Source organism: Pseudochaenichthys georgianus, chromosome 15 (genome assembly GCF_902827115.2).
Source record: "Pseudochaenichthys georgianus chromosome 15, fPseGeo1.2, whole genome shotgun sequence".
In the NCBI taxonomy this organism is placed as follows: domain Eukaryota; kingdom Metazoa; phylum Chordata; class Actinopteri; order Perciformes; family Channichthyidae; genus Pseudochaenichthys; species Pseudochaenichthys georgianus.
In genome coordinates, this window is record NC_047517.1 from 9579594 (window position 1) to 9597994 (window position 18401).

General features: G+C 40.9%; 1 protein-coding gene across 2 annotated transcripts in view; it reads left to right on the forward strand.

The window, feature by feature from the left end:
* Window positions 1-11917, forward strand: part of LOC117459638 (neutral amino acid transporter A-like) — a 39618-nt gene extending 27701 nt beyond the window's left edge. For both annotated transcript variants that reach the window (XM_034100658.2, XM_034100657.1), the window contains 5 exons: window positions 5603-5769; window positions 5978-6211; window positions 7625-7819; window positions 7988-8122; window positions 10355-11917. In XM_034100658.2, coding sequence (XP_033956549.1) covers window positions 5603-5769; window positions 5978-6211; window positions 7625-7819; window positions 7988-8122; window positions 10355-10595 — 972 coding nt within the window. In that variant the 3' untranslated portion in view covers window positions 10596-11917. The remainder of the gene's footprint in view (window positions 1-5602; window positions 5770-5977; window positions 6212-7624; window positions 7820-7987; window positions 8123-10354) is intronic.
* The last annotated feature ends 6484 nt before the right edge of the window (window positions 11918-18401 follow it).

The following is an 18401-nucleotide window of genomic DNA, read 5'->3' on the forward strand; positions in this document are numbered from 1 at the left end:
TACGCACTAAACACAAAAACGGGAGAGACGAGAAACTGCGACACCGTTGGCAGAAGGAAGAATGGAGAGAAATATGTGGAAAGAATACCATAAATAAAATGTTACCTCTCATTCATCATATATGAAGAATTCATTTTCAAACATTGATTAAAGCCAATCTTAAAATGATTAAACAAACGCCTGGTTGCGACTCCTCAGTGCACACAAACACATAACTTGGAGAAATAAATAAATACGGATATGTTATTTAAAACCACCTCGAATATGTTGTGCTAATGTTATTAAATGTTTTCTCATAAATGATGCGGTAAGCAGGAGGACAGAATTATGTCTAAACTGACGCCGTTTTGCATTTCTATAGGTTGTAGATACGAGCATGGTTTTATATACTATCGCGTTTAATCGTGTTTTATGCCGTTTGCCAAGACTTGACAAGTCGCTCGTAAAACACAGGAGGTATGGAAACTAAGAACACCATATGTAAATTGTACAGCTAATATAACACAACACATTAGTTGTATTTCCTTTAACTGGTGGATTATGGATATATAGTTGCTGATCGACAGCTGGAACACAAACCTATACAAACAAATAATTCAGATCCAGTCGTCATGACTCCACTCCGGAGGGATTCCCCGATCATGTCTTAGTTTCTCATCAAGGGGGGGGGGGGGGGGGGTCCTCCTGTCCCCGGTACAAACACACTGCCTGAGGAAGGCTATGTGTATTTATTTTGTCATTAGACTTTTTCGGACCACTTATTTATTTATTTTGGTGACGATCCGACCTCCATGCTGCTACTCTGGTTCAAACTGCATCCACCAAACAATATGATTTATCACGACCTCCCCAAAATAACCAAAATCTGACACGGTGCGAGATGTCTTTTTTAGTTGTTCTGTCGTCATTTCCTGCGATCTTCTTCCTGCAGTCAGTCAGAATGAATGAAAGGGCGTTTCTTTGACTATTTATAGGCAAATATGGGCGTTACGTGAAGCTGTACCGCATTTCGAGTCGATTGTGATTTATAAAGGGAAACCGGCGTAGGAAGTGCCGTACGCACTTTCCTCGCCGGTACGCAATGTTCGGTGAATCGGAAAATTTATGGACCTATTTTTCGGATTTCTACTACGTAAGCAACTTTCCTACGTGAATCCTACGCACAGCGTTATACATGAGGCCCCTGAGTTGTAGTTATCAGCCTCTCAGTCTGACAGCAGAGGACTCTCCCTCCACCTTGTTGTTGAAACAGCTCCTTATATCTTTTAGAGCAGCGCCAGCTAGACAACAAAAATGCAAAAACAAAACCGGTGCACGCTCTCTATACTGTAAATACAGCCTTTCTACCAATTGGATCAAATATAAAAGTCAGCCGAATTAGTGCTGTTACTGCAAGGAGACATATTGTATGAAAAGAAATGTAAGATGTTGTTTAATTGCTTATATATTTATGATCCACGTCACGTTTTCAGTTTCAGCTAGAAGTCTTCTCATCAGGGCTCTATAAATAGAGAACTACGGCAGACATGTAATATTTAATGCAGCCGAACCGTGTATTACAATGCCGTTATGTGATGACTTTCAAAGAGAAAAGCAAGCACACTCGGAATAAAGTATTATTTTATTTTTAAAAAATGTTTTCTGATTTCACATCGCATAAACACCAAATCCCAGCGTGCATTGCGGCTAAACCATCCAATCATCGAGCTGAGGATATTGCCTAGTCTGTTTCCGGTTTCGTTTATGACGGATGTATTTTGTTATACACACAGTCCTTCACATTTACATTTTTATTTACATTAAAGTATTTCGTGAGGCCTTCTAACATGTTTTTAAATATAACTACGGTTGTAGTTGAAGAGTTTGTAAATTAACATGAACCGAATCCACACGCATGGATTAACATCGATTTAATACATGAATGTAGCCTTTGTTTCTGCTAAAAGAGGTGTCGACCAGCTGGGGCAACAAGAAAATCGGCGTAATCGAGTGTGACTATTAAAAAAAAAATCATTATTATATTAATATTGACAATAACAACCGACCGTCGGGGAGCGTTTGCTTGGCATTTCCGGGTATTTCTCCACTGGTTAGCATGGGTTAACAATACCGTGTAACTCCTGTCACGTTTGAAGGGACGAAATCGTGACATCTTCACGTCTCCCAGCATGGTAAATCGTCACATGTTCACGTCTTTCCGTGATACCGGGTTGGATTTACAATAGTCGAAAAGTTCCTTAAAGGCACTGTTTACCAGGTAAGGTACTCTGATGGAATAAAAGGCTTTATTTATTTACATTGCTCCTTAAAGTGCAAACATGCAAAGAGCAGATAGCAGCAAAGCACATCTTCATCAAACAAAGTGTTGTTTATTCTGCGCATTTTAAGGTTGAAGGCACAATGAAAAGTGAGTGAGTCTTCTTAATCCTAATATTCGAAGAAAAACACTTCCTCTGGCAAATTCACACTGACAAAACCTTGTAGCATCAGCAACGTCACACTTTGATGTTCCGTGTTTTAAATAGTTTTCAGTAGTTTGCAAAAGTTCTGTGCTTTGCTTCTTTAGCAATCAGCTTGAAAGTGGCTTCAATTTCTTCAATTTGTCTGCGATATTGTCTGCATAGAGTGTATGTGGTATGTGCGTGATGTGTTTCCTATTTCTGGATAAATAGATCACAGGAAGGTAATCAGATTACGGCTGTCAGTCGATTAAAATATTTAATCGCGATTAAATGATTGTCCATAGTTAATCGCAAATTAATCGCACATTGTTTTATCTGTTCTAAATGTACTTTAGAGGGATATTTTTCAAGTTTTGAATACTCTTATCAACATATGAGTGGACAAATATGCTTTATGCAAATGTTTGTTTATTATCATTTGAACAATGACAAATATTGAATATTGAATATTAAACACAACAACCTCTGAACATTACACATATTCACCTCAATTCAACCCGGAACCTCTCATACAATACAATAATACAATACAGTGTGTGTGTGTGTGTATGTGTGCGTGCGTGCGTGCGTGCGTGCGTGCGTGTGGTGTGTGTGTGTGTGTGTGTGTGTGTGTGTGTGTGTGTGTGTGTGTGGAGAGACACTGTGATGGATCGTTGGAGCTATGTGCAACTCAAGGCATATGCTCGAACCGGAGCTGCCTGGACGCTGCAATCATGTTGCACGCACTATCCGTGCTGAGTGTGCTGACTTTTCGTACAATGACCCACTGTCTGGCTTCCTGCATAAAGTCAAGTGCTCGGCGCAGTTGTGGGAGAAATGTCGCTCCTCTGTTTTCATTGAAACAGCTCCTTATATCCGTTAGCGCAGCTAGCTAGCACCAGATGCTAACAACAATACATGTAAGGTGTGCGCGTTCTCTCTCACTCGCTCGCGCCACACATACACACACCCTCCCGGTCCTCCCGATGGCCAGTCGGTGCCTGCCGGTGAGCGTGGAAGTGTGGTCTGCCGCAAGCGGGCGCAGGAGCGGGACTGTCAGCATCAGCTTGTAGATGGTATTTTAAACTCGATGACAAAAAAATACACATGCGTTAATCGCGTTAATTGTTTTTGCGTTAACGCGTTATTAACGCGTTAACGCAAAAACAATTGACACCTTAATATCTGTAAGGTGTCAGTAGGCTCTAAAATAAGTGCTGGTTGGATTGTCAAACAGCATCTAAAAAAAAAAAAAACCTGTTCCACAACCTTCTGATGTACAGTTTGACATGCTGGGATACTTCTGAAAATGATTGAAATGGATAATCTGACCAATGTGGCAACTTCACACAACCAGTCTTTCTTCCCACAACTAATTATGTGTCTTTCACATGAACTACTGGAGGAAACATCCTAAACTTCTCATGGAAAGATGTCCAACATTTTCGACTTTATCCTCACTGGTTTGTAATTCAACCACAGCAGTCTGGTCTGTTTTCAAACCTTGGCTGGTACAACTTTAAAACAAGTTCATTTATGAAGGCTGACAAAATGTTTTCTGTTTCTATTGATTGGTGAGTTTTTAGGTGGTCAAGAGTGTTGACCAGTGTCCAGGTCAGCATGACCTACCAGTATCCATTGGGCCTGTCACAAAGATAATGTGTGCGTCTTATCAGGGGACAAACAGCTTGGGCTGGATGCACATTACTAGATTTCCTTTAGGCCTGTCATTATAGATAAGTGTTTGACGAGTTTGTCGGTGTCAGACAATTAGGCAGAGATCGGTAGCCAAAAAACAGATGGATGTCATTATACAGACAGTTCAACAGAAGTCTTTCACATATTAGCACATTCTAGTTGTTAGGCTTCTTCCTCATCACCACCCTGTGAGTCTTCTGCAGCGACACACTCAAATGATTCAACACTGTTTGACCGTACAATAAAAAACTAAATCGAACTACTTCTCCCAAGTGGTTATTGCCTTTCCCCACCGACCCTGTATGTTGGAGCAGATAGAGGATCTGATTTTGGCCTCAGTCCATGGTATTCGTCTGTTGTGGGTCATCGTGGACAGCCCCACCAGTGCCAGGGATTGAAGGTGGTGGAGCTGTGGGAGAACTGCGAACAATGGAACGGGATTGAGCTCAGGATTTGTTCCTGTCCTTTTTAGTTATCCATCATGCAGTTCACTGAATCCTCATCTGCCCTAGAACCCAAGTTCACACAGATAACTACTTCGCACAAAATACGGCGGCATATATCATCACTGTTGTTTGACAAGCATACACCTCCAAAATGAAAGTCTACACATTTCCAGTCAAAGCATACCCTATACTTTATGTTGCTCAACTACTTGGTCAAAACAGAGATATTTGAACAACTATCGTAAAGATCCCCATTAAAAAAAAAGAAGGATTATTCCTGAGGTATCCCCTGATTTGGCCTTTAATTTTGAAGTAACATGTCTTGCCATCTACTGGATGGATTGGAACAAAATGTGGCACTTATGTTCATGGTTCCTCGACCATGTTACATTACATTACTTGTCACTTGTTAGAGGCTTTTATCCAAACGTGACTTACTGTGGGCAATCCCTACAGGACCAATATGGGTTGAAGTGTCTTGCCTAAGGACACAACGACATGCTGAATGCAGTGGAGATTGAACCATTGCCCTAATGTAAGCCAATGGAAAAAAACAAAACATTTTGGGACCAAAGACGTCATGGACTGACACAGGAGTTTTAGTACCACCATTTGGCCACTACGAAAATTTGCTTCAATGTCCGGTGCATTTGCTTGGTTTAGTCACCTAGGGATTTACCATGCCTTGGAAACACAACATTAGTGAGGAGGGTGGGCGATCCCAATGCTAGGTGTGAGAAATGCTTAGAAATGTTGATTACAAAAAACAAAAACATAATGCATTAATAAAATACAATTAAAACTAGCTGTAGATTTGTCCATGTTTGACTGTGCATGCTGCTGTACCGTATCATAAAGGGTATGAGATCATAAACCCAATCAAGGCTGAGAAGAACAGAGTTGTTGTTTAATCATGTATTTCTAAGGTGTCTAAGAAAGTACAGTTGCCCAGTCTCCATTCCACAACCTCTTCACTGTGTTAAGTCTCCTAAAGTCCAACTCTTCTGTTTGTTTTAGGTGCCTATTGGGACAGACACAGATGGCATGAACATCCTTGGTCTGGTGTTATTTGCGATGGTGTTTGGCGTGGCTCTGAGGAAGCTGGGAGAAGAGGGGGAGGAACTCATCCGTTTCTTCAATGCTTTCAACGAGGCCACCATGGTGCTGGTGTCCTGGATCATGTGGTGAGTGAAGTGGAGTGCATGTGGGGTTCCAATGATATAAATAATCATGGTACATTTGTACTGTATTGGATGGTATTTTGTGATAACACTCAACATGTAAACGGTTGTATGAGGTAGGCACTGACTGTCTGTGCCTACCTTGTTAATGTTATCATCCAACATTCTAAAAGCCTTCCTCCTCCTTTTTCTTACCTCTTGTGTCTCTCAGGTATGTCCCTTTTGGCATCATGTTCCTTGTGGGCAGTAAGATTGTGGAGATGGAAGATGTTGGTCTTCTGGTCACTAGTCTGGGAAAATATATCTTTGCTTCGATCCTGGGCCACGTTATCCACGGCGGCATCGTCCTGCCCCTCATCTACTTCGGCTTCACACGCAAGAACCCCTTCAGTTTCCTGTCAGGCCTCGTCACACCCTTCACCACGGCCTTCGCCACTTGCTCAAGGTACAGTATAACATCACGTCGCAGGGTCCCAGATGACCATAACTCAAACGGAAAATAAGTTCTGCTTTTTAGTAATAGTGGTGCATTAATGAGTCTAGAGCAGGGGTGGGCAAACTTTTTGGCTCGGGGGCCACTATGAGTTTTAAAATTTGACAGACGGGCCGGGCCAGTAGCAGATCGGTAAAACATATTTAGCTGTCCACTCCTCATTATACACTCGGCACGCAATATTGACTTTTCTTTCCTTTGGTCCACTCATTGTTACAGATGCAGGTTCAAAGGTGAATTAGGTTCAAAGATGAATTATTGCGTTATTGCGTCATTGTTTGCGTCATGACGTAACCGTTTACGTGCCTTCTTATGACCCACACCGCGTTTTACGTCGCTGATTTTCTCCGCAACACCGCTCACAACAACATCAATAGAGGACTGCGTCGGGTATTTTACCGGCGTAGTTTTCGTTATGATTTTACTTGTGATGGCCACATGTAGCCCATGTATTGATCCGATAGCTGCAATAATACAAAACAACAGGAAAAAGTCTGCCTCTTGGTCAATAACAGTGAACGGATGGTTGTTAAAGTAAGGTAAAATAAACAGAATCACACTGAGCCTGGTTAGTGTTGCCTGAGTTTATATAAGTGTTTTTTATAAATGTGTGGTCGCGTTCTAGTCACTTTGCTCAGCGCTACTGCTTGTTACAACTTGTATTCACCGATCTTGCCGGGTTGCCGAGTGGGGCCAGCTGAGAGAATAGACCAGACTCCAGCAAAGGTAAATTGTGTCTAGAGTGCGCCATCTTGTAGGATCAACTGAAATGCCGGGTATTGCAGGAAAAAGGCTAAATTAATGCGGTCTTTACTATCATTTGGACAATTTTGTACCAATATTCGGCGGGCCGGATTCAAAAGCCCAACGGGCCGTATATGGCCTTAGTTTGCCCATGCCTGGTCTAGAGTCTAGGTTCCCTCGTCTAGAAGTCAATGGTTTTTTGAACGTTTAATAGTTGTGCAGTTACAGTAGAAGCCTGAAATAACATATTTGAATAAGCTAACAGGACTTCGACATTTTGTTCTACAACATAAAATATGTCAGTAGGCTATATATCTCATTAATGTCCAAAGTTAACATTTTAATTTAGCCAAATTCAATTACGCCTCAAAATCAAAAAGTGATGTTAATATGTGGAGATAATCCTGCTAAACAAAACAAGTTAGGTATCACAAATGTGTGTTAGCCACAGAGCTGATTTTCTGCAATATAGGTTTGTATAGCCCTTTAAGGAGCCCTTGTAGGGAGTGTCACATTCTTTGAACTGTATGTTATTCAATTGTAACTGTTAATGGTATTGGTTTTAATTGGCTGATAAAGTTGCAATGGTTATGTTGTATCTCTATCTGTCTTTCTCATCAGTTCAGCAACTCTTCCCTCCATGATAAAGTGTATCGAGGAGAACAATGGAGTCGACAAGCGCATCAGCCGCTTCATCCTTCCCATTGGGGCCACTGTCAACATGGACGGAGCAGCCATATTCCAGTGCATCGCTGCTGTCTTCATCGCTCAGCTCAACAATTATGAGCTGAACGCTGGACAGATATTCACCATCCTGTGAGTTCAGGGAACGATAACAAGTTTTCTTCCTATTAATCAGCATGAGAAGAAAACACATACCAAAATCCACATTCCATTGATTTGTTCTTACATTGAAAAGTCTGCTTTCTGTTCCATGCGTGTTATTAGTAGTAGTTCATATAATTATTTCATCATTATTCCTAGTGTGACAGCTACAGCCTCAAGTGTGGGCGCAGCAGGCATCCCAGCTGGCGGCATCATAACCATCGCCATCATCCTGGAGGCCATCGGCTTGCCTACCAACGACCTGTCACTTATGCTGGCTGTTGATTGGATTGTGTAAGTAAAGCCTGCAAATAACAACTGAAATTAGTATTAAAAAACACCCAGAGCTACATCTGATCATGTCTGTAAACAAGTAACCAACATTACGGTTAGTTTAACTAGACCAGGGTTCCTGGGAAACCTGAACAATCTGTTGTACTTGTACCAGCTTGCCTTCCTGGAGTAGAGAACACACAACAGCAGCATGATACACATGGGCACGTTACGACTTAACCACCTCAGTGGAGATTCCAAGCAGGCTGAGCCCAAGCCCTCAAGAAGAACCAATTTTCATATTGGTCAGATTAGGGAATTACAAGTTAATTAATGGCAACCTGCAGTTGGTCCATTGATGAGGTGCAAACTTATCCCTGTTTGGTTGTCAATGGGAGGATTCAACACATTTATTTTTGAATGATTTGAAGGCAGTTTGATGTGGTGGCGCCACGGTAGTCAACTGAGAGTCTGAGCTACACGTAGTTGTACAAACCGTTGCTATCTTCAGTCAACTCGAACTTGGTATAGTGGCATGGAAAACAAAACAGAGGAAAAGACTGGGTACCAATAGTTAGTTGTAGGGTTAGTAGGGTTAGTATGGAGCCCCTGGGGACATGAAAAGAAATAAAAACAGAGAGAGAAAAAAAAAGTCAGGATAACGGGTTAGTATCTCGTGCGCACGAGATACTAACCCGTTATCCTGACCCGTTATCCTAACACGTTATCCTAACACGTTATCCTAACCCGTTATCCTAACACGTTATCCTAATGTTTTGTTTTTTTGGGAAAGTTACCGGTGCGCCAAGGAGAAAGTGGAGCACACAGGAAACAACCATTTAATTGCAGACTGTTATGTTTACGTGGGGAAATGATAGTGCATACATTATTTGAGATATATTTCGTACTCAGACTTCACTTTAAGGACATTTCGGCCAGGTGTGTGTGGTCACTCCAGGAGGCGGTGGGACGTGTAACTCACAAGCGCTCAAAGAGCTTTTACGCACCGGAGCCTCGCTGCGGAGAAACGGTGGACCTTGTGGCCTGATCGGAGTGGGCCGAGTGGCCGGACCGGCCCACTTCGGTACCGGCCCATTGGGATTCGTCCCGATGGCCAGTCCGGCTAAAATAACTGGATGGCCTACCTGCCTATCAGCCTTCCATCTGTGCACAAACTTATGTGTGTTGGAGGAGGGGCTCTGTAAGGAAGTGGCAGATATTCTCAGGCAGTGTATTTTCAAATTCTAGCGCACTCGAGCTGGTTTCTCCAAAATTACACGTAAGCAACGCCGCCTCTTAGCTCCGAAGCTCTTGCCTCTAGACCGACCATTTTTTGGAGCTGGAAGTGAACCGGATTCTGGAGCTAAGAGGCGGCGCCTCTGCGGTGTGAACAGGAAAAACCGGTACTTTTCAGGCTCCAGCTCCGAGCCGGAGCTGGAAACGCGTTGGTGTGAAAGGGGCAATAGAGAGGGGGGGGGGGGCTGGGGTGCTATCGAACCGTCAACTGGGGGGAGCCTAGCTGCGGGCTAACGGCGGACCTCTGTCGGTACAACTTCAATGATGCCTTTTAAAAACATAAGAAATTAAGGGCGGTGACGGCCATCAGCGAATCGAGCCGGCCCTTGACGACCGGCTGTTCTGTGATTCTCCAGATTATACAGATGGCCAGTCCGCGGAGGGTAGAAAATACATACCGGAAGTAAAAAAAGACGTGCAACGGGATGGTGTTGGAAACAAAACTTAAAATATTGAATGAAACAATCTCATCTCTTAAAATTCACAACTTATTATGAATTAAACATTCACAAACTTATAATTATGTATTCACATGTTCAACTCTGTTACATATGCACGCAACAAGAAATAAGAAAATAATAAGACAAATCAGAAATAATGCTTGAAGTGGTTGGGAACATAATATGGCATTTAATCAAGGCAGCGTTTAGCTGAGTTTCTCCTGGTAGAAACTCTCTTAGCAGGGGAAATGCTACAAAGGGGCGTGGCTAGTAGCAGCTGTTCCATTTAAAGCTATGGTCACAGAATCAGCCTTTTTGGAACAGGGCTGGAATAGAGGAGAATAGAGGGGTATGAGGCATGGCTACAATGGGTGATCTGTTTGGTATTTTAAGCCAAAAACTTCACAGACATGTTTTGTATAGGTATGGCCCTACAATATATGTTTTCAAATATAGCATGATAGGTCCCTTTTAAGGTACACCGAACTCAGCTGTCTGTCTCTTACTCCTACTACAGGGATCGTACCACAACGGTGGTGAATGTGGAAGGCGATGCTTTGGGAGCTGGAATCCTCCACCATATCAACCAACAGGAAATAAAGAAGCAGCAAGAGCGGCAGCAGCAGGATGGGGAGCTGGCTGAGGTTCGGGTGGAGTCGGTGGCCAATGCCCAGGCGGAAGAGGAGACCTCCCCGCTCGTCGCACACCAAACCAAAGACTCAGCGGCCATGCCGGAAGCCATTGAGTCTGTCTTGTAAAATGTGCAAGACTTTTCTTTCTTGCTTCCCGACCTTTCACTATTTCTGATGATGCTGCTGATGGGACACCATTCTCACTCAGAGTCAATTCAAAAACACAAGGTCACTGATGGATCACTTGGAGGGAAAACAAAGTGCCATAGCAACAGTCTTTCTAGAGCATTGACAGTATACAGTGTATCTACTTGGTTAAAATAACTGGGTTTACTGCAGATTAGGATATAATGAATTTCAGAACTATTGCCTTTTAAAACATTTCCCCAGTCTAGTTTTTAAAAGAAATCACTTGAGGTACTTCTGTTTGTATTTTTTTACATTTTTTTACGTATTTTGCGAAAGTCAGTAAGGGAAACATTTGATGTGTATCAATATCCCCAACACATTCCCATAAATGTTGTAGTTGTGTTTGTCTGATGTAATGAGATGCTCACAGCCATACATTTGTACATTAGAGCACCTCAAGTGTATTTATCTGTTTTTATCTTTAGACAGCAAATACAACGGCCAACATAAACTATAGAACACTAACAACCAAATGCTGACAAGCCAAAGTGTCTAACACATGCTTGACAGTGTCTGTCCTAACTTATTTACATGTTCAGGATGCCTGTTTAATCACTTTAACTTAGCTGGTGGAAAAGTACTAATTTGCATTTTATTTTTTCAATTAATTCGCTTTACGTTCTTTGCCTAATGAAACGTCAGTTTGATTCTTTCAAAGTCAGAATATTGTGAAAAAGGGAACGGTTTGGTCCCCATTTTAGAAATGGTAGTTTGTCATAGTTCAGTGAGATGTTTACAAGATGTTCCTAATTTGCTGACTGTCAGCAGATGTCAAACATTAACCCTTCAAATCAAAGGCTACGCATTTGGCCTCATGCAACCTGTTTATCTATTGATGAACTCTTCCTGTTTGGTAAGGCATTTTGAACATTGGACTATTTGGTAGCCTAGCCTACCATGGTTTTAAATCAGAAAAAGCCAACTGACAACTTTATAAGGTAACTTACTTTACCTTCCGTGGTCTCCTATCTGATATGAGTAGCATTTTTCAAGCATGCTTCTCTAATTATATTATGAAAGCAGTTTAGAACACTTTCCTTGAGACATTTGCTCCTAGAGGCTTTTTAAGAATCGACTAATGGCCACACGCAGCAGTTTTGGTGAGCTAGCTATCTAATTTGTTATAAGCTAGTTAGCTATGCAAATGTTTGCATGTGGACATATTTTGTACCCTTTGTGTTACTACATCATTGTGTAACTTATCAAAAAGTAATTGTAGCTTTGTAGCTAATTGCTTTTGATAAAAATGTTATCAACAAGTCTGAAAAGTAGCTAGTTTGTTTTGAGCTTTGCTTGCAAGCTAATCAGCTGGCTAAAGCAATGCTAACATGCAGCCATAAGTAAGCTATGGGGCTACAGTAACTGCTCTTTCTTTCTTTTTTTGCAAACGGTTGCTTATCAGGTATTTAGACTAAGTTGAGTTTAGCTAACCTGATACTAATGTTAATGTAACAAACTAAACAGTTGTGAAAAGATTGATTTATGGAAAAAGATAAGATATCTATGAGATACAATTGCAACCCACTGTTGTTGTCAAAAGGGTTGCTTAAAGACATTCACGGGACAAGTACGGTAAAAACACATGTTGGTGTAACATCATGAATACACTCCCATTTATTAACATAATATTCAAGTTATGGTTGTCAGTAAGGTCAGTAGTTTAGGATTAAGAAATCCACATGGAATTCACTCAAACAAATCTTTATCAAATGTTTACACACATTGGACCAAAATGCATGATGATTTCACATCGTACTGTTTATCTTTATTTTGGGAATCGATCCTTTGTGTTGGCAGCTCAGTGGTGTCTCATGGGCTTGCATCATATAAGTCTGGAACTAACACAGAATTTAGTGGCTAAATTTGCTGAATCTTTAAGGTAGATTTTGCTCGATTTAATTCAGTCTGGTTTATTTTTTAAATGTAGGAAATTACCACATTGTTATGGTTAAGCATGACTTTTCCCTTTTGGATGCAAGACTTGACTGAAAGAATTAGCCTTTGCTGCCCTCTAGTGGTGATATTAGGGGGGAAATAGTAAACTGAGCCATTGTCGGGTCAACACTTGAGAGTTTTCAGCAGGCTTTGTCGTTACATAACTCGTAATATTTCCTATTTATTTCATCTTTTATTTAACATTCATGGGGAACAACTGCTCCATTGCCGAGTCCTGTGATTTAATACTGTATTTTTGGGTAAAGACCCCTAAAAAGTTGAAGGAACATCATGAAGCTAAATGTATGTCGCTGTCCCCTAACGTCTGAGGTGCTCATTATGACGCAATGATAGTGCTTTAGTTTTAGTGTGGATGTTGATACTGTGAAAACTAGAATGTTGAACATTTCTTACTCATTAATTCAGATTTAACTGATTACTTTTTTAAGCTAACCACTGCTCTGTTAACCTAAAGCTTTATGGTTAGATTTTCTTAAGTATATCTGGTACAATCACATGTAATTACATTTAATGTGTACATGTACTATATATTTTATATTAATTTATTTTAATTGTTTCGTATTATTTGTACTTTCTCTTTTTAACACCCTCAGTGTTGATTATTTGGTACCACTTTATAAGACTACCCTTATAAAGGGTTTAGGAATAGTTTCTAATTCATTTATTAATTAGGTTGTGAACACTTTATAAGTCATTAATAAGCTTTTATAAGACATGAGATAAACAGGGCAACTGTAACCGGTTGCTTGCCACATTTATCTGTACTGCTAAGCCTTATATACTTAGCTTACTTTGTCTTCTTCATCAGCCAGCATCCTTGGTATCTGTTGCTCACTGAGTTGATTCTCGCTAAGTAGCCAATATAAGGCTTAGCCATCTTGCTAAATAGTGAGCCTGCGTTGATGTATGGAATCTGTTAGAACTGGTTTATAAATGGTTCTTAATGATTAATAAAATGTTTACAACCTAATTATGAGCCTTTATAAGGGTAGTCTTATTGTAAAGTGGTACCGATTATTTTTATCATGATACATTTTTTAAAGGTCCCATGTGATGGCCATTTCTACTGATCATAATTCCATTGTTGAGGTCTACTAGAATAGATTTATATTGTGCAATGTTCCAAACTCACATTGGTTTCTCACAGCATCTCTGTATAGTGTGCAGTGGCGACTGGTCATTAGGGGCAGGTGGGGCACAGCCCCACCTAGTGTCAGCAGAAAGTATTACAAATAATGATTACAAAAAAATGCAAAAAATATATAAAATATATTTTAAGATCATGTTTAATCATCTGATTCGTCTGTACATTGCTGTTTTAGTATGTGTTCTTCTAATTAGTGTCTACAGTGTGCCTATTGAGATGTTTAGAGCCATGTGGGACAAAACCCGATCCTGCCCCTCCCTCTCCCTGTTTAAGTCAATGGTGACTGTAAAAACTACACTGCGCATGCTCAGAGTATTGTCCTATTTAATGTGTGTGGCAAAAAAATAATGACCATAGGGGCATAGTCCTGCCATCCCCAATGGCGTGAGCAGCCAGAAAATGACAAAGTAGTGTTGGCGGGACGTTGCGAGGCTCGCTGCTGCGAGGCTCGCTGCTGCGAGGAGCGGACAGTGTGAGCTGGCTTACTGGTGTGGTTTCCTGGTTGCTGTGTGGGGTCGGAGAGACAGCGAGACACAGCGAAACCCAGCCCGAACACACACACGCAGCCTGGCTGTGAGTCTGTGTGTGTGCTCACACACAGACTCACAGCCTCGCCGCGTCTCGCCGTCTCAGGCTGAGAAATCCGCGGAGCTGCAGCTGAGAAAAGATTGAGTGTGTGTGTGTGTGAGGAAGTCCACGGATTGGTCCATTTGGACCAATACGTCACTGTACCCAGGAAGAAACAAAATGTAAAAAGAGACATCTCCAACGAGGCGTTCTGGGGCAGCACAGACAGGTCTTCTCCGTGTTAGAGTTGTACTCGCTACACTACAGGGTGTACTTTGAGGGTTTGTGACTCTGCAGACCGTTTACATGCAGAACAAGCTACATAACACAAGGGGACGGGTAATAACCAGAAAAGCATGACATGGGACCTTTAATGAATTCTTCTGCCAGTGAAATGTAATGTTAGGGATGTATTTTAAATCCTTGTGTTTTTTTGGTTTGAATCTGCCTGTGCCATGTCCATGTCTAACACTGTGCGGCTGTGTCTTTGCTGTTGGTCCCGCTGTCTTTCAACATTAAAGGTGATACAGTACATTTTTCATGCAACCAAAATGAAAAGGCTGATCTTTTTTATGACTTATTATTCAATGTAACACAAACTATTTGCCTGATTGCATGCAGCTGAATGAATAAGAGGCCTATTAAAGGCTTTATTAAAGCTCAGCCCATTACACAGGAAAACAACGGAAACTTGAGATATTGTATATTATTTTATTTATTTTTTTCAACATTTTACACTCCCTTACCCTTTTTATATTTATATAATATGTTTATTATCTTTTAATTAATTGTTTTACGTTTTTTTTTTCATTTATATAATATACATATATTTTTCTTTTTGTTCTTCAACAATGCAAGCGTCACAAAAAACTATTTTCCACAGGATAAACAAAGTATTGTTATAATATTTGTTTTTAATGTATTATTATTATTATTTAGGTACAATACAACTTGTACCTAAATAATACACTAATGAATCTGATGATGTCCTCTATCCAGTTAGTTACTGCTTCAAAGTATTATAGGGATTGTCTGTTAAGTGCAGACACATGCAGACAGGTGGATAACTTTATGTATGAATGTTTCCCCTGCCAAAGTTGAAAAAGCACTTTGCATTATTAATGCACTAATGCAGCAAATAATGAGTTTTCTTCTAGACTTTTGAACGGAACAGCAAAGTCCAGAATGTGTGGGATTGTTTTGTACAGCTGTGACTGTCTGCTATTCTCCCGCAGCCATGCCACCAGTCTACTGCTCCTGTTATACTTAGAGGCTTATCACAGGTGGAAAACGTGTGATATTAGATCAAATGGTTTGAGTTGTTTCTTATATAAAATCCCCTGATTGAATCCAACTTCTTAAACATGTCCTGGTTTCTTCACTCATCCATGACAGTAAAATGCATTTCTCCAGGATTTGAACACAAACATGAATTTGATGATGTCATCCAGGGCTCTGGGAAGCACTGATCAACATTTTGCTGATAGATTGATCAAGAAAATGATTGACAATTTAAGATATCTCTAGATGGGTCAAATCTCCCTTTACACTTACAGTAAGGTCTAATGTAATTTCATTGAGGTAAATATGTTAAGAGCAATTCTACAAATGTTTATTTAGCGCTTTTTCAATTGCCAAACAGAACGATTGCAAAACATGATTATGAATCATCAAAAACAACTACAGTATAGTAACACCAGTAACCTTGAACCAGCCACTCGTTATGCTTATACGCTTATGGCGCGTTTCCACTGCAGGCCTCGCTCGGCCTCGCTCGGTTTGGTTAGGCCTTATTAGGCCCGGCTCACTTTAATGCTGCGCTTCCATTACAGTTTAGGAACTGAGGTAGTTACTATAGTAACGCAGTGTAGGCGGAGCCGTGACGTCATCTTCAATAAGAGCCCCAGAAAAACAACACAGCCGTTAGCTGTTAGCACTCAGAGCTCACAGCTCCTCATATCTGTTCAGAAACTAGACAAAAGTTAAACAAATACAAACCACAGACTGCCTGTGTCATGGCGAATACAGTCGCTGGTTTATTTATGTCTGTATAGGCCGTTGTTGTGAGTGTGGACGGTCGGAGCATATATAACGTTAGCTTAGCCAAGCTACATTTAGAAAGCACGCATTTTAAAAGGTTTTTCGCCTGCCGTCTGTCTGCAGACTTGTCAAAGCGTTAATTCATGGTTTTGACTAACCAGTATCAGTATGTTGTTACTTCGACATCATTTTGAAACGTGTATTACAATTAAATCACGGTCAAATATGTTCATCTTGTTGTAGTTGTAGCCAGCGGCGTAGCTGTGGGTGGGTGTGCAGAACCGGGAAGCCCAGAAGGAAGTGCCACAAACTGCAGTTCATATAGTGGCCGACAGGGGATGGATGCAAAAAGGAGTTATTCCCATAGACCCCCATGTTAAAATGCCCAACTTTACAGCAGAAATAAACATGTTTCTAGCCTGGATCCAATAAAACTTATTCTGGATATAGTTAGATTCCACCTTCATGACAATGGAATAGGGAGTGCATTTTTTTACCGTGAGTTTTTATAGTAAGTAAAGTAACTTTTGCCGTGAGTGAATGAAAGTATTATTTCTTCTTGAGGTCTGCAGTTTAGCGTGTACACATTTGCTGAATATGAAAACACTCAGTGTGTGCCCACTGTGCGACTGTCAAGGATAAACAACTTGTGCCCCCGATATATGTTGTATGTATTATTGCTACACAAACATTACATTGCAGTTTAAGTGTCGCCAACTCCGTTTAAGAGATCTATCCCCCATCTGTGTGCGAGGGGGCGGGGCAGTTTACACACACGCAGCTGCTACATGCAGCAACACACACACACGGAGGAGATGGCGGAGAGAACGCGCTCCGAGGTATGGTTAAACTATAGCCGTGTCGATGGGGACAATACTCGTTACCAAAAGTGGAATAAGAGTTTAGCATGTAAGGGCGGTAACACGAGCAATGTGTCTAAACATTTATCAAAAGTGCTCCACATCCAGACGGAGGAATGCACCGGGTTCGACTGTCTTTCTAGCAGCTCTGTAGCTCCATCCACGAGTAACGTTTCCACGTCAGGTGTTATGTATGCTCGCAGCAACACACCGAGTTAATTACATTATACAAACATGGGTTATGATTAGAGGTAACTGAGTTATTTATTTTGTTAAAGTTTCAGCTATTCTGTTTACAGTTCTGTCTTCAGATTATTTAATACGATTTGTTAAAAAATTGTTGTTTCTTTTGATGTGAAATATTATGTATATAATTTAAATAAAAAGCAATGTTAGTTTTGTTCACAATTTGTTTAGTTAGTTGACATTATTTTTTTCTCCAAAATAACCGATAAAAGTAATGTTAAAGGAATGGTCCACTCATTAGATAATTAATCAAAACTTCAGTATTTAGTGAAACGTTATGTTTAAACCATACCCTGAAGAAATCAGCGATATTCCCCGGTAAATAATGATTTTATAGCTCTTTTTTATCAAGACCTGTATATTCCGTCTGGCCGCCGCCATGTTTGCCATTTTCAGTAGTCACGTGATGGTCGTGACGTCATCCATGCGTTCACTTTGTCAACACACGGAAACATGGTGGAGTATTTCAGTTCGGACTCGTCAGCAGAGGAACAAGTTTTGACCAATGTGAAGAGATTGGATGGGGGAATTCAGCCATACATATCAGTATGACAATACGACACCCTCTGTCCTTAGTCCCTCACATCGTACAAGGAAAAACTTCCGAAGAAAACCCCCAGTTTAAAGGGAACATGGGAGAAACCTCAGGGAGAGCAACAGAGGAGGGATCCCTCTCCCAGGACGGACAGACGTGCAATAGATGCCGTGTGTAAATTGAAAAGATAATACATCTGCAACATAGGTAGTCCAGATGTTTGGAAATGCATGTGTGTATAATGGGAAGATGATATAAGATACTATATGTATGCATGTAGTACAGTACCACCCTTGCTAGCGATTCCCTCTCTAGTTTAGCATACTCAGCTTCGTTGTCCCTGGCCATAGAATCACGATTTTATGGGGCCGGAAAAACTGGGGGGAAATACA